Source organism: Anarhichas minor, unplaced genomic scaffold, assembly GCF_050575085.1.
Source record: "Anarhichas minor isolate MPS153535 unplaced genomic scaffold, ASM5057508v1 ptg000014l, whole genome shotgun sequence".
NCBI lineage: Eukaryota > Metazoa > Chordata > Actinopteri > Perciformes > Anarhichadidae > Anarhichas > Anarhichas minor.
The window spans coordinates 15,147,336-15,161,882 of NW_027466460.1; the positions used below are offsets into that span (position 1 = coordinate 15,147,336).

The window sequence follows — 14,547 nt, forward strand, 5'->3', positions numbered from 1 at the left end:
TTACTTGTATACTATTAACACACTAGTACTGGGCCACGACCCAGAGGTTTATCTCACTGCAATGCAAAAAGAATCACACAGGCAACAGCTGGAGTGTCAACAAAAAAAGAAGCCTCTTTTAATTTAACGATGCAACGTAACAACTACAGCGGAAATCTGAACAGACAGACGTCGACAGAGTCTTTTGATCCCTCGCAGTACGAGCAGGCTTAGTGGACAAAACTCAGTGGACAGACTCTAATCTCTTTATCGGGTGTTCACCTGCAAAACAAAAACAGATTCTTACTTCAGACTTCACTCAGATTCAACATGAATATAGTCTCAGAGCAGCTGTAAATACATTTAAACTATTCCATCTACAGTTTGTGATGTTAAATCTTACAATGTCGTCGATCTTGAGGATGCTGCGGACCGTCTCTGTGGAAAGGGTCAGAGCGCTGATGGAAACCAGTAACGGCTGCACCACCAGCTCCTCCAGGATGTTGGAGATTCCTCCCTGTCACACACACACACACACACACAGTAAACCGGTCAGACACATCTGTCTAGATGCAGCAAAAGAAAACGTAGAAATGACAAGAGGATGAACAGCCTGTTGGAAAGTGTGTGGTGAGGATATTAAATGTCCTACGATAAACAAACCAACCATCGGATATTAAACGACTGACGGACTTATTGTTCTGGCACTAAAGCTCCGTCTCTGTAATCCTCACTACATGTAACGTAAGGGGAGAAGGAGAGCAGACCTTGCGGACGTTTATGCCGGCCATCTTGTCTCCCTGAGCGTGCCTGTTGCGGAGCTCCGTCACGGTGGAGATGGGGTTCAGGCCGGCGTTCTCGGCCAGCGTCGAGGGGATCACCTCGAGGGCGTCGGCGTACGCCCGCACGCAGTACGCCTCCATGCCAGCAAGAGTGCGCGAGTACTCTGCAAGACGCACGGCCAGCTCGATCTCTGGAGCGCCGCCGCCGGCTATCAGAGCCCTGAGGGGGGGAGGAGGATGGAGAGGTTAATGCAAAGAAATCAATAATTATACCATGTATATATATATATATATATATATATATATATATATATATATATATATATATATATATATATATATATATATATATATATATATATATATATATATATATATATATATATATATATATATATATATATATATATATATGTGTGAATGCTCCCCGGCCAAGTTGCTGAGACAACCAGGAGTGAATTATTGGCGAGCTTTCCAAAGTGCTGTTCCTCTGTTTCTTACGCTCCTGCAGGATGAACCGCTGCAGGAGCGCCTTTGTAAGAGGGTAGTCTGTGCCTGAACTCTGGCTGTATTAGAAAAATGACCGACCTCTTCTTGACCAGGCAGCGGATGACACACAGCGCATCGTGGATGGAGCGCTCCGCCTCCTCGATCAGCAGCTTGTTGGAGCCTCGAACCACGATGCACACCGTCTTCCCGGGGTTGGCACAGCCCGTGATCTAAGGAGGAGCGACACCAAAACATATTTACAGCAGGCGTCCGGACATTCCACCTCTCGTGCCGGACGAGTGTTCCAATGATCTGAAAAAACTGCTCTAAAATCAGCTCGTCCAAGATCTCCTACCTTGACCAGCTTGCCGGAGCCGTCCAGGCTGACCTCCTCAGCCAGCTCCGCTGTGCCGAGCATCTCCGGAAGGAAGTGGTCGATGTGGGCGATGGGCTTGATGCCGAGAGTCTGGAGGGGAGGAGAGACTTTGTTTTTACTTTACTGCCATACAATCGCATAATATTGTTAGACGCAGGAGTTAAACGGTCGAAAAATATAATGAAGACAGACGGCAAAAATGTAAAAGCTCATTTAAACTGAAGACGGTTCATATTCTCCTTTTCTTTTTACTGGTTTATCTTTAAATAATAATAATCTACTCCCAATACCGCGACGAAGAGAAGAAGAATCCGATGAAGCGTCTTAACGTCCACGATAAACGACGCTCACCTTACAGATGAACTCGATGTCCTCTCTCTCGATCTCCTTCACCACCATGATCTTCATTTTGTTGAGGAAGTGCAGGGCGAGGTCGCTCAGAGCATCTCTGCGAGCAGACAGCTGGTTGTTAGTACGAAGCACGTTTACATGGAGGCTGACAGCACGTTGATACCAGCATCTTATTCTTTTTGTACCTGAGGATGGACTTCTGGATGAGCAGCACGTTGCAGCCGGCCTTCTTGATCTGCTTCACCATGTTGAGGATGTAAGCGCGCTCCTCCCGCAGCACGCGGTCCATCTGGGCGTAGTCCGACACCACGATCTGGTTGTCCATCTGCACGACAAAAAACAACAACACACAGCAGGTCAGGAGAGGAAAAGGACCATGACAGCAGTTTAAAAAAACAAAAAAAATAAAGATGCAACTGAGTCGCATTTCCCTCAATAAAAAAAAAAAAAGTCCAACATAAAAAATGTAAAGTCCAGCAGAGAAGCTGCCATCTTTCCTCCAAGAACTCACGTCAGTTTTGGGAGGAGACAGGCAGAACTGGATGAGGCCGATCTTGGCCTTCTCCACACGGGACACGCTGCTGTTGGCAACTCTCTGGGTCAGCACCAGTCCGTCCACCAACTCACAGTCATCGATGGTTCCTCTGAAAACACAAGAGACACCGGGAGGGAAATCCTGATCAGTACTTCAGATCAGATCTGAAATCCCTCTGAAATTTCATGAGATATAAATCGTGACTCACCCGAGCTTCTTGATGATTTTTATGTCGTGCAGGTCGACACCTGTGGCGGTCGCCGGGTCGATGACGCGCATGACGGCGTCCACGCTCATGGGCGCCAGCAGGCTGGAGTACTGCGACACCACCTTGGAGCACAGCGACGTGGTGGCGCTGTTGAGCAGCGTCTCGCGGTCGCTCAGCTGCACCGGCCGGCTCATGCCCGTCAGCACCTCCACGCCTTTCTCCACCGCCTTCTGGAAGGACTCGGAGATGGTGGTGGGGTGGATACCTGACCGACGGGACGGCGCGTTAACATTAGTGATGAAACCATTTAACAACAGACAAGCGGCAGAAAACTAATCAAGTCATTTATCACGCAGGAAAGCCAAATGCTCTCTTTGGTTGTGAGGTGGAACAACACAAGCAATGTAAAAGATGTCAATTTGAGCTCCGTGAAATTGGGATTGTGATTCAGTTTTCTGGCATTTTATAAAATAAAGAAATATGAACTAGCCACAGGATGAGGCACAACTCTTAAATCAATTGATGGAAACAACAAGCGAGCTCTTCCTCTCACGTCCTCACCGAGTACGACCCGTTGAACAGTTATTAACTTCCTGTTAATTTAGTGTCTGTGTTATTGCTCTCACCTCTCTGCAGCAGCTTGGAGCAGGCGTCCAGCAGCGCTCCAGCGATCACCACCACAGAGGTGGTGCCGTCTCCAGCCTCGATGTCCTGGGCTTTGGATAGTTCCACCAGCTGAAGAAGGCACACACATACACATTTCAATCCAGGTTGAAAAAAACAACTCAAATGAGTTCATCTTAAAACACAGTAAATCATATGGGGATATGGGTTAATGAAACTCAAAATAATGCTGTTACTCGTACCATTTTGGCTGCAGGGTGGAGCACCTGCATCTGCTTCAGGATGGTGGCGCCATCGTTGGTGATGGTCACGTCACCTTTCTCATCCTGGATCTGAAACAAACGGCGCCAGCTTTAGAATCACGTGTGTGACGCTGGAGAGCTGGGTGAAGTTATAGCACGAAGCCAAAAAAATCGGATCACTCACCATCTTGTCCATGCCTTTAGGCCCCAGGCTGGTTCTGATGGCATCTGCAACAGCTGGCGAAACAAGGCAGGGGATGGGTCAGTGGGGTGAAAAATGATCAACTCATCGGCTTGTTCTGTTTGTACCGTTATAGATGTCACTGTGACTCTATATTCTAACTGTATGTACATTTCTCCTCCGTCTGTGTGATTATTGTCTGTTGAGCAAACTGATGCTACTGTCAATACTACAAACATGAAGAATACTTGCTTCAGCTTTTAGTGCAGACACATTTTATTACTTGGTCCTTTGCATCCAATGTCTGGCCATATATAGCATGCAGCACTAAGGGCCACTGAACTAGAAGAAGAAGAAGAAGAAGGGCCACTGAGCATGCTGAAGCTGAGATTATGTCGAGTCATGAGCATCTTGTAGAGACGTTGTCTCGTGCTGCATGCTGCTCAGTGATGAAGCTTTAAGGAAGCATCGCAGTTTCAGGTGCATGTCACATATGCCGAATAGAAAAAGGGATATTTTTGAATTAATTAATAACTAACTCTGGTTTTGTAGTCTTTGTGGTGTTTAGTTTTATCAAGGAGTGTTAAAATGGCCCTTTCAGCATTAGATGTGGGACCAGGCTGTGAATAACGGTGCACACAGCTATGGTACTGGGATGAGAGGTGAGGTTTTTAGTTGAGACATTAGCGGTTTTTAAATTTCCTGTAAATATTGAACTTACCTTTAGCAGCAGAGATGTTACTGAACCGAATCTGGGCCGGCTTGTCGCGGTCCACATACGCCCCTCCTTTGTTTCTACCCATGTTAGATAGTCTGGGTGCCGCCATAATTTCGGGCATCTTAACTCGAGAATCGATGGAAAATGTTAAGGGACGTCTTCAGAACAGGACTGGTACGGTCCCGGAGCTGAAACACCTCGGTTCGGCTTCGGATGGACTCAGATGAAAAGTATCTCCACCCGGTACCGGTCAGAAACTTCTAGAGCGAATGGCTGCTGCGTAGCGAGAGGAAGAAAGGACCCGGCTGTCAAACGGCACGGATATGACGTATTCAGACATAAGGCATCAACTACCGATGTGAGTGAAATCGTTCACGCTGATTTTAATTTAAAATACTTATTTTTGTTGTCCATATTATACATTATGTGCTAAAGTATTAAAGACTGATTGGTTGTAGCCTCCGCTTTGTTCCTAAAGCTGAACATTTCTCATTGCGTTGATAAAAGCTGATCTGGGTTTGATTAGCTTTGCCTGTTGTGTCTGCAGAAGCATTTTTTAGATGAAACGTGTTAACAAGTAACTGAACCTCTGTTTTGTTTTTGTTACGTTATATCTTCATTCATTCACCACCTCTGTGTCTGGTAGGTTTGTTTCGACTATTTATTTATTATCGACTGTTTGCGTTCTCATCCTCTCTTCGCAGTGTTAGCCACGTTAGCTTAGCATAGTCTGGAGTCATGCTTTAGGTTGTTTTGAGCCTCCTGGGCAGATTCTGATTATCCAGCTGCATCATGCACACTGTCGTTCAAAAGTTATGGATCTCCTGACAACAACACAAACTTGACTGGTGTGGGTACAGAGTTTATATTTGTGAATGGTCATTCATGCTTTTAGGTTGTAGAAAGTCCTCTGTTACAAATATATGCTATTTTTGTATGAATTATTATGTTTAGCACATGGAGAACAAAACGCTGCACAATAGTTCAACCAGACTGACGTATGAAAAGGAAGAAAGAGACAAAGATCAGACAAATAAATCACCATTCATATCAACATGTGTGCAGATTTAAATAGGAACAGCTTCCTGTTTCACAATAATACAGCCAATAACAAGCTGGAATCAAACAGGCAACATGTTGTTATAGCAAAGCTCTTCTTCACGCTTCACAATATAAATAGTTAATACAGCTGAAAGCAGAGCTGGGCAACATGTACAAAACCTTCCATCCAGATATGGGTCATTTCATATCTCAATGGCGATATATACTGTATCTGGATAAAGTCTTCTGGTGATTTAATGAATACTTGCTCTACATGAAATAACCCCATGGTTTTGTATACTCCTGTGTGAATTGAATACTTGACAAATGAAAAAGTACTGGTTATTTTCTCATTTAATTAAGAGCTTTGGGGCAAAATAATCAGATTTTTAAAGAAATATTAGTAAGTATGTGTGTTATCAACGTGATTGTGTATCAAACATATGATTTAATCTCGATACGATTCTTGAATCATCGCCCAGTCCTAGCTGAAGGCATCATTTACTGGGCTGGATGAATCTGGACCTCACATTTACATTCAGTTATATACTGTTATGTCATCAATTGATCATTTTTTGGCTAACTGGCTGATGTGAGGGTCAAAAGCACAGAGGATGTTGTGACTAAATTAAGTTTAAAACTGGCTTCAAGTTCCAAGAACCCAAACTGATGTCAGACTACTTTCCATGTTTAAAAAAAGTAATATTCTTTAATTTAAAACAAAGATGATGAGAAGATCTCTAATTCCTCACCTTTGGGAAAGTTGAACCAGGGTTTTAAAAACAAAAGAAAAATGTCTTTGTTTTGTTGAAGAGAGTGTTTTCCTAACAAACGTCGCTGCTCCTCCTGCAGCCTGGAGTCATGCTGCCGCTGAAGGAGAAGGACAAACCCATCGTCCGGAAGCTGCTGTCGTCCGGCTGCTGCGCTCGCTGCGTCCTCAGGTTCTGCTGCGTCAGCGTCCAGGCTGCCTACAGAAAACCCCCACAGGTGAGACTCACCTTCTGTATTCAGCTATTCATGTTTTAAAAACTCCCACCTAATGCCAGTTACTCAGCTACCCATCATACCGTGTGTCATTTCTTTCACCAGGATACGCTCAAGGAACTTCAAGCGTTCATCAGCAACACGGAGAACAGCAAATCCCAGGAATCAGCAGCCGATTCCACAGAAGAAAACAGCAAATCCCATGATGCAGCAGTGTCAGAAGCACCCGGAGAACCACCGAATAAAAGGGTGAAACTGGAGCCCATTGGGACAGAGGAAGATGCGGCGGCTGCTGCTGCTGTGGTCAAACTGAAGGAGGAAGAGTCGAGGGTGTGTGTGGCGTGTTTGGGGATCCTCCAGGAACTCTGTGGCTCGACTCAGGCTGTAAAGGTGTGTGTGTGTGTGTGTGTGTGTGCTGTAAGACAGCGTGATGACAGATGGTATTCTGGTGCAGATGAGCTTAATGTTTCTTGTTCCGTGTTCACAGATAGCGGAGAGAGTCAAGGCAGAAAAGTACGAGTTTGACACCGTGGTGCTGTCGGTGTCTCTGCCTGCTCAGCTGTGCGTCCGCGAGGTCAGTGTGTGTGTGTGTGATTGAGTCAAAATAAACTACAGTGTGTGCGTGTGTTCAGTGAGTCTCATTGATGTGTTTTTAATGGAGGTCTATGGCTCAGAGGAAGAAGAGATCTCAGGCTTTGATACACAAACAATACTTGTTAGTAGAAACCTTCACTGATGGTTTTGGTCTTTTTGTATTTTTGACAAACAGGAAAATACATCTTTAAAGTTGAGTTGCTGCCACATAATAAAGTCTTCATTGTGCCTGTTGTTGAGTGTTTTTTTTGTTTACATCGTGCAGCACTCCTGTTGGCTTCACGTGAAGAAGGAATTGAGGTAAATTACATTTTGATTACATCTGCGTCATCTGCGTCACGCGGAACCACACGATCTCAAGTCCCGGTCGTCTCTCGTTTGCTCACTCAGAGAGAAGAGCATGGCGGTCGACAAGGACAACGCCGTCCAGGTGAAGGAGGCCTTCAAGTGGATCATGCAGGGCCTGGTCGCCAAGGAGCTGGGGGGCGTCGCGGTGGTCACCAGGGTAAACAAAACGCAGCTTCATGTTAAAACGACTGCTTTCAGACTTAACTTCATAAGTTAGAATTTTTATTTATATTTTTAATTGTTTCTCAGTTTTACGTTTTTTTTAAAATGCATTTAAATTAAATTTCCTTTAATTTCTCCTTTTGACGTCTAACTTTATATTCTTTCTCTTTGTTATTTCAGAGTTTGTTCGAGGTCAGTGTGGAGTTCACTCACCCAGAGACGGACGCTGACTGCCACTTCCTGTGAGTCCCTAAAATCTGTGAAGATGTTACATTTCTGACTAAATAATAATAATAATACATTTTATTTTTATAGCGCTTTAAAAGGTACTCAAATGAACTTTACATGGTAAAAACAGAAACAATTAAAGCAATTATGAACAAAAGAGATGACTTTCAAAACATGCATAACTAAAAGCACATTTATATAATAAAGTTATGGATCATCACCTCTTTAACAGTAACCGTGAGGTTAAGATGATTGTGTGCTGTTTCTCTGTCCTCACAGAGCGTCGACGTGTGCCGACTGCTTCAAACCCACCAAGAACAAGCAGGTGAGGAAGGAGATGCTCAGTAACAACTTTATTGTCATATTAAGAGGCGCTCCTCAGGCGCACTAAAGGAACATTGTGCATGTTGTTATTTCTCTCTGTGTGCAGTCGGTGTTCACCAGGATGGCGGTGGTCAAAGCTCTGGAAAAGATATCTGACGCCGTCTTCCTAAAGTAAGCATCGCCTTCACATCTCATTCACATTTGTCGAAAAAAAAAAGTTTAAAAATGATAATTGATCTTATTTTTCAGACATTACGCGTGTCCACCAGCGCAGCCGACCAGCAGCTGCAGCCCTCAGTACGTCCAGTGTCTCCACGTGTCCATCTTTATCGCAGGTGTGTTAGGACGCACAAAAAAAACCTCTTTTTAAATTCTGTTGTCTAAATTCAGAACCAAAAAGTGGGTCGTTTTTTTCCCCCGTCATGATCCGTTACTCATGATCTGCACAGGGAGGTACAACAAGTACAGCCGCAGTCTGCCTCAGACGCCGTGGGTGATCGACGGAGAGAGGAGGATGGAGTCGTCGGTGGAGGAGCTGATCGCGGCGCCCGTCCTGTCGTCCTTCAGAGCCGACGGTGAGTTCCACTCGAGCCGACGGCCGGTCGTGGCCGCAGCCGGAGAGCCTGACGATCTCCTCTTCCTTCTGTTGCAGGGTTTAATTTCTCTTCGTCTGGCCGCGAGGATGTGGACGTCAGGACTCTTGGAAACGGTGAAGACGCACACTTTTTAAAACGTTTTTTTACATTTTTCTGCACCTTTAAGTGTGAAGATTGAAGTGTTTTTTTGTTTGTTTTGGTTCAACCGGCAGGTCGTCCGTTTGCGATGGAGCTGCTGAATCCTCACAGATCCAGACTGAGCAAAGTGGAGATGAAGCAGCTGCAGGAGGTCGTCTTCATCAACTCACTCCCAAAACCTCCTCCTCCTCATCATCACAGACACTCTTCATATAAAACATTAAACCTTCACGCTGATGCTCATTTCGTTCCCGAGCAAAATATGTCAACAGTTACAGCCAGAATCAGTTTTATTGTTGTTGTACATGCAGCCGTAAAGATCCTGAGAAGGTAGTTTATGCTGCTCATTAAGTTTTCCTCCTAAAATAAATCTCCAGGAGGCCGAAACCACAAAGAGCATCCAATTGTCTTTGAACTTCCTCCTCTGAGCTTCTTAAGGCAGCAAGAAGCAGAAACATCAATTCTCAAAACTGAATATATATATAAAAATATATTTAAAAACAAAAGACCAAAGCTATGAGCGTGGTCCATCGGTGATTGATTTTGATATTGAAGTCTAAAAAGATGATGGTAGAGTTATACTAAAATGTTAGAAAGTCACTGAAAATACTAAGTCGTCCTCTGGGAAGTTTTCTCAGTAGTTTTTGAGATATTTGACTCTGGTATGAAGTGTTAGCTGTTTACACTGACGCACACACACACGCACACACACACAGTCCTCTCATGACCACTAACCTTGTTTTTTTATTTTTACAGACCATCAACGAGTCTTCAGACAAGATCCGGGTGAGAGACCTGCAGATTGTGTCCAGGTGAGAAAATAGTAAATTATAACCAAACTGCACCAACCGCGTTGTTATTGAATATCTTCACGATGAATGAACGTAGACGACGGCTGACCGCTGTGTTGAACTGCAGGGAGGCCATGAGTCGCATGAAGGAGGGAGAGGAGGACAAAACCAAGTCGTACACGGCGCTCGTCTGGACCCGGAAACCCATTCAGAGCGACGACATCGCCTTCATCGACGACATCAAGGTCTGTGTAGCCACGATATTTAAAGATATTGAAAGATGTCCATGGATCTGTGGAAACCTAATCAGATTCCTCATTTTAAACTGGTGTGTTTTCTTAAATTTGAGTTTGAATGGAAATCCAGTAACCGTGATGCTGCGAGGAATAAAGTAACCGTCTTTGTAGGATCTGACTCTGGACCAGAAGACCCCTCTGAGGGTTCTGCACCGGCGGGCGCTGGCGGTCCGTCAGCGAGTCGTCCACCGGATGAACACGCGCTTCCTGGACTCGCATCACTTCTACCTGGAGCTGAAGACGCAGGCCGGGACGTATCCTCACACGAATAATAGAGCGTTCTGTAATCATCTTACCTTGAGGCGTTTTTAATCTCCTGCTGGGAGCTTTGGATCCGAGTCTGAGTGTCTTTAACAAGACAAAAGTAAATCAACAGCCATAACCTGGTAAAGAAACGTGAGGGAGATTCTGTCCCGCTTGTTGTATCGGAGAGAAGGTAGACGTCATCTACAGCCGATATCTACAACACCAGACAACTCGCACCAAAACTATTTGAAGTACAATTGTGAGGTACTTGTACTTTAATTGATATTTCTACTCTACTTTAATGAAGGCAGTACATAAAGTACTTCAAATGAGCGCCACCTTTACAGCTGCTACATTAATTATAAGCCAGTGTTTTAATATGTTCATCTGAAATGGGCCACTAACGAGTACTGTTGAGTATATCTTGAGAACGCTAATGTGTTTGTACTTGAATCAGCATGAAATGTAAAAACACTCATTCGTACTCGTACCGATTCCTCGTCAACACATTGCTCCTGAACGTCGCTCCAACAGCTACATCAAAGAGTTCGTCCACGGAGACTTCGGTCGCACCAAACCCAACCTGTGTGTGCTGCTGAAGACCGACACGGACATCCTGGAGCTCGACGTGGAGGTGAGAGCACGATCTGAGAGTCTCACTCCTTCACGTATTAAGATGGGGAAAAAGTGCTACTTTATATATATATAAATATATATTGTGAATGTGAGCTGTGTGTGTCTCTATATTTTCCTCCCTCAGTCTGTGGACGTGGACTGGCCTCCGTCCATACCGGAGTGAGCGCTTCCATCACCTCGCTGCCGCTGGCCTCCAGGACCTCAGCAGGACTGGATCTTGTGTTGAGGGTTCAGGTTCAGAGCGTCAGAGACTGAAAACATGAAGCCGGCTGCTTGTTTTTGGATCAAAACTCCCCTCGACTTTATCTTCAGTTGTATCACATACACATAACCCTCTCTACTGGTCTGTTCTGTTATTATAGGAGGAGGTCATAAATCAAAAAGGTTTATTCTCTGTACGGTGGCCTTATTAGGACATCTCAGACTCTCAGCTTGAGCTGGACTTTTCGGTTTACTGTGAGATTTCAGCGCTCATAAACCAAACCTGACGGGGTAAAATCAATATATATATATATATTTTTTCTTTTTCTTGTCTGTCATCTTAGTGACAAATGATTGTCAGGTGAAATTATACAAATATTGTATAAATAACTAAATATAAATAACATTTTTGATTTCCCCCCTTCGGTTTGCAGAGGGACGAGTGCTGAGGTCAGTCGACATGCTAACAACTAGCATGGTGGCTAGGTGTTAGCATGGTGGCTAGGTGTTAGCATGGTGGCACCAGAGGAAACTGAATCAGAAGGTTAATTCTCTGTACGGTGGCCCCTTCGTGAGCTGTCTGCCCGATATTGTGAAATATTTGCCGAGGGTGAAGCAGACGTAAAAATATCAAATTAAAGCAACTTACTTCAAGATATTTTTAATTTTTTTTTAAAGTTAAAAATGTTCCCCTACGGTTTGCATGGAGACGAGTCACACAGTCAGTCAACAAGATAACGACTTTCCTGCTGTCATTGAGTCCAAATCAAAGAGTAACAAACTCTTTTTAATTTGTTCTTTGGACGTAACGTTAGATTTCCTGATTTGAATTTAAAAACATGCCAGTTACAGATGACTTTCTTTAGGTTAGAGTTCCTGTACGGTGGACTAGGCAACGTTTAACAGATAACTTCTTTTGTTCATATTACTCAAAGTAAGGTGTTTAAAATAATGTTTGTGGCGTCACAGTTCATGCTGACGCTCTAATGTGAAGTGCACGCAGGTTGTTTGTTGCTTAAAAACTCATTTTTGTTCGTTGACCTTCAATCTGTTTTGTTTTCCTTGAATCTTCTGTTGACGTCATCTTCTGAACAAATAAAGCACGAGGTTCATTTTCCCTCTGAGAGGCAGAAAAATATATATATATTTTTTTTTTTTAAATAAGAGTCCCGACAGCAGAAACCCTGAAATGTATTTCTTTTAATTTAATTCAAAATAAATACTACCACGGCAACGCAAGTCCACTACTGGGTTCTTGCCCTAATGTTTTGGTAAGAAAACAAACAAGCAAACGATCAAAAAAAAAAAAAAAGAATAAAAAGAGACTTCAGTTAATGCATCATCATCATCATCATCCTTCAGCGACTTTCAAGAGGTGCCTTTTTTAACGACATACAAGGTAACACTGCCTAGAATGACCAACATAAATAAAAAATACTATGGTACAAAAAGGGAGGGGAGGGGGGGGGGGGGTACAAGGAGCAAAGGATGATGGGATTGGAACAACCTGATGAAACCAGCACTGCAAAAAAAAGTCCTCATGGTCCCACTTTTTAGTATTTTTTCTTTTTAAAGAGGTGAAATAGAAGTGACGGTGCAGACTCCACAGGTACAGTCCTCACAAAGTCACGAGTCCATCATGTTTGGGGACCGAGTCGAGTCGGTGCATCGACCCGAGAAATAAATAAAAACTTCAATGGAAGGGTCCAGGCTTCGACAGTCTTTAATTTTTTTTTCCTCCTTTATAAATGTTTTTCGTTTGTTGTATTTTTTTCGGTCACTATTCTCATCAGCAAGCTGGAAGTACACTCACACAAGAAAATAAAAAAAAAACATGTTTATGTCTGTCAAGATGCCACGAAATGACCCAAAAAGAAAAGGCATTGCATATTTACATCAAGAAGTTTGGGGCGACTCGACTTTTCTTCTGGCAGTCCTCACAGTCTTCATACATGAGTGTCTCACGGCTCAGTTTTCTCGTGATCTGTGACATGATTAGTGATGTACTGAAACCCTCAGTTCAGGTTTAAAAACGTGTGTGTGTAAATAAATCTCATAATACTGACAGGACCGAAGCCCTGCATCTGGAGCTGGAAGCCTCGTTTCTGTTAGTGTGATAAAGTAAATGTTTCTTCGCTCGGATCTATCGTGTAACAACAGTCTTGGTGTATCTGTGCGTGAATATGAAGGAATGAATGTGTGTGTGTGTGTGCCGTCAGGGTTCCCACACAAGTCGCCATAAATGTCACGAGACTTTCGATACGTTTTCTTCCTCTCATCACGTGTGCGCATGAACTTCAAGAAAACAATGATTTGCCCCCCCCCCCCCCTCCCCAAAAACAAAATCTTTAGCAACTGCAAACAGCTTGTTAAGACCTGGAAGTTGTTCCTCCGAAGTCTTCGGATGTGTTGCAGGAACCCTGAAGAGTCGACTGAGAACAGCAGATTAAAGTGGGCAGAATTCTCCACAAACAAAGTCCATTTGGCGTGTTTTTGGGGAAAGTGTCGATACGCAACCAAATAAATAAACGTCACATTTATTTAGTTTTTATCTACACAGTGAGTTCATCATGTTGGGATGTCTGAAGGTTTTCTCTGGGCCCAGTAGAGGGCAGGACTCACTCAGTAGTCTGGTCTAAAGGCTCCCGGGTCCATCATTTCAGACCTGTGGGGACCGAATCCAACAGCCAACAACTTAGTTTCCTCCAAAATGCAGCAACACTGTGCAACAGGACCTGGACTGACCCGATTAGACTAAATATACTTAGAACACGACCCCCACTGGGGTCCAGGGTCAGGTCTCCAACACCAGGAACCGAAGTGGATCCATCAAGACCTCTATCCAGTCTGGTCGTATATAGTATTTACTTCTGTTCCTGTTTTGAGGAAATCCTACGATCTTTCCAAATTCACAAACACTAAAACAAGTTTCATTTCTGTTCATTTCGGTGGTCGAGTGACGATGAGAGAGGAAGAGTTGCCTCCCCCGATCCTCGTTCACGAGTTCAAAACATATCTGAATAAATGTATTCTAGGGTTATGAAACAGCAGCCTCGTGTTGTTGTTATTTAGCCTTTCTGAGGATATCGCACGGTTGTTAATTGATCAGCTTTTAGAGGAGTTGGTTTGATGCATTTTTCTTAACTTTTGACAGAGCCAGGCTAGCTGTTTCCCCCTGCTGTCAGTCTTTTCTGCTAAGCTAAGCTAATCACCTCCAGGCTCCAGCACCGAGCAGATGACAGAGAGGTATAAACCTATTCCCCCCCCAAAAAACCCCCCCCCGTCAAACTCCTCCTGCAACACGTTATCCAGCCAACGAACTCACTCAAGAGTCCAGAAATATCACATCAACTATCAGGTCTTCAGTAGCAGGAACGACAGATGCACACATGCAACAAGAGGACAGAGGGGGAACACTTCCTGTTCACTTCTTCACCCCAACACTGAAACATCCAGAACATATCCGTAGTAGAGCTT

At 44.0% G+C, this 14,547-nt stretch overlaps 2 protein-coding genes across 3 annotated transcripts; one reads left to right on the forward strand and one right to left on the reverse strand.

Annotated features, from left to right (window-relative positions):
- Positions 1-89: 89 nt before the first annotated feature.
- cct4 (chaperonin containing TCP1, subunit 4 (delta)) lies at positions 90-4,794 on the reverse strand. Its single transcript, XM_076091787.1, has 13 exons — positions 4,489-4,794; positions 3,771-3,823; positions 3,587-3,676; positions 3,347-3,455; positions 2,721-2,985; positions 2,489-2,621; positions 2,163-2,302; positions 1,978-2,074; positions 1,606-1,716; positions 1,350-1,480; positions 747-981; positions 383-496; positions 90-261 (listed from the first exon to the last, which is right to left on the reverse strand). Exons 1-13 carry the CDS (start codon positions 4,604-4,606, stop codon positions 247-249), a joined length of 1,611 nt encoding a protein of 536 aa, XP_075947902.1. The 5' UTR covers positions 4,607-4,794; the 3' UTR covers positions 90-246.
- Positions 4,519-12,187, forward strand: pus10 (pseudouridine synthase 10). Of its 2 annotated transcripts, none has more exons than XM_076091777.1 (18): positions 4,519-4,843; positions 6,379-6,513; positions 6,616-6,900; positions 6,998-7,084; positions 7,370-7,404; positions 7,495-7,609; positions 7,795-7,856; positions 8,122-8,167; positions 8,273-8,337; positions 8,416-8,501; positions 8,616-8,741; positions 8,819-8,875; positions 8,975-9,051; positions 9,657-9,712; positions 9,819-9,936; positions 10,099-10,241; positions 10,768-10,867; positions 10,994-12,187. In XM_076091777.1, exons 1-18 carry the CDS (start codon positions 4,709-4,711, stop codon positions 11,030-11,032), a joined length of 1,767 nt encoding a protein of 588 aa, XP_075947892.1. In that variant the 5' UTR covers positions 4,519-4,708; the 3' UTR covers positions 11,033-12,187. The 2 variants fall into 2 exon arrangements, with proteins under 2 accessions (XP_075947892.1, XP_075947893.1); XM_076091778.1 differs by lacking the exon at positions 4,519-4,843 and adding an exon at positions 5,006-5,127.
- The last annotated feature ends 2,360 nt before the right edge of the window (positions 12,188-14,547 follow it).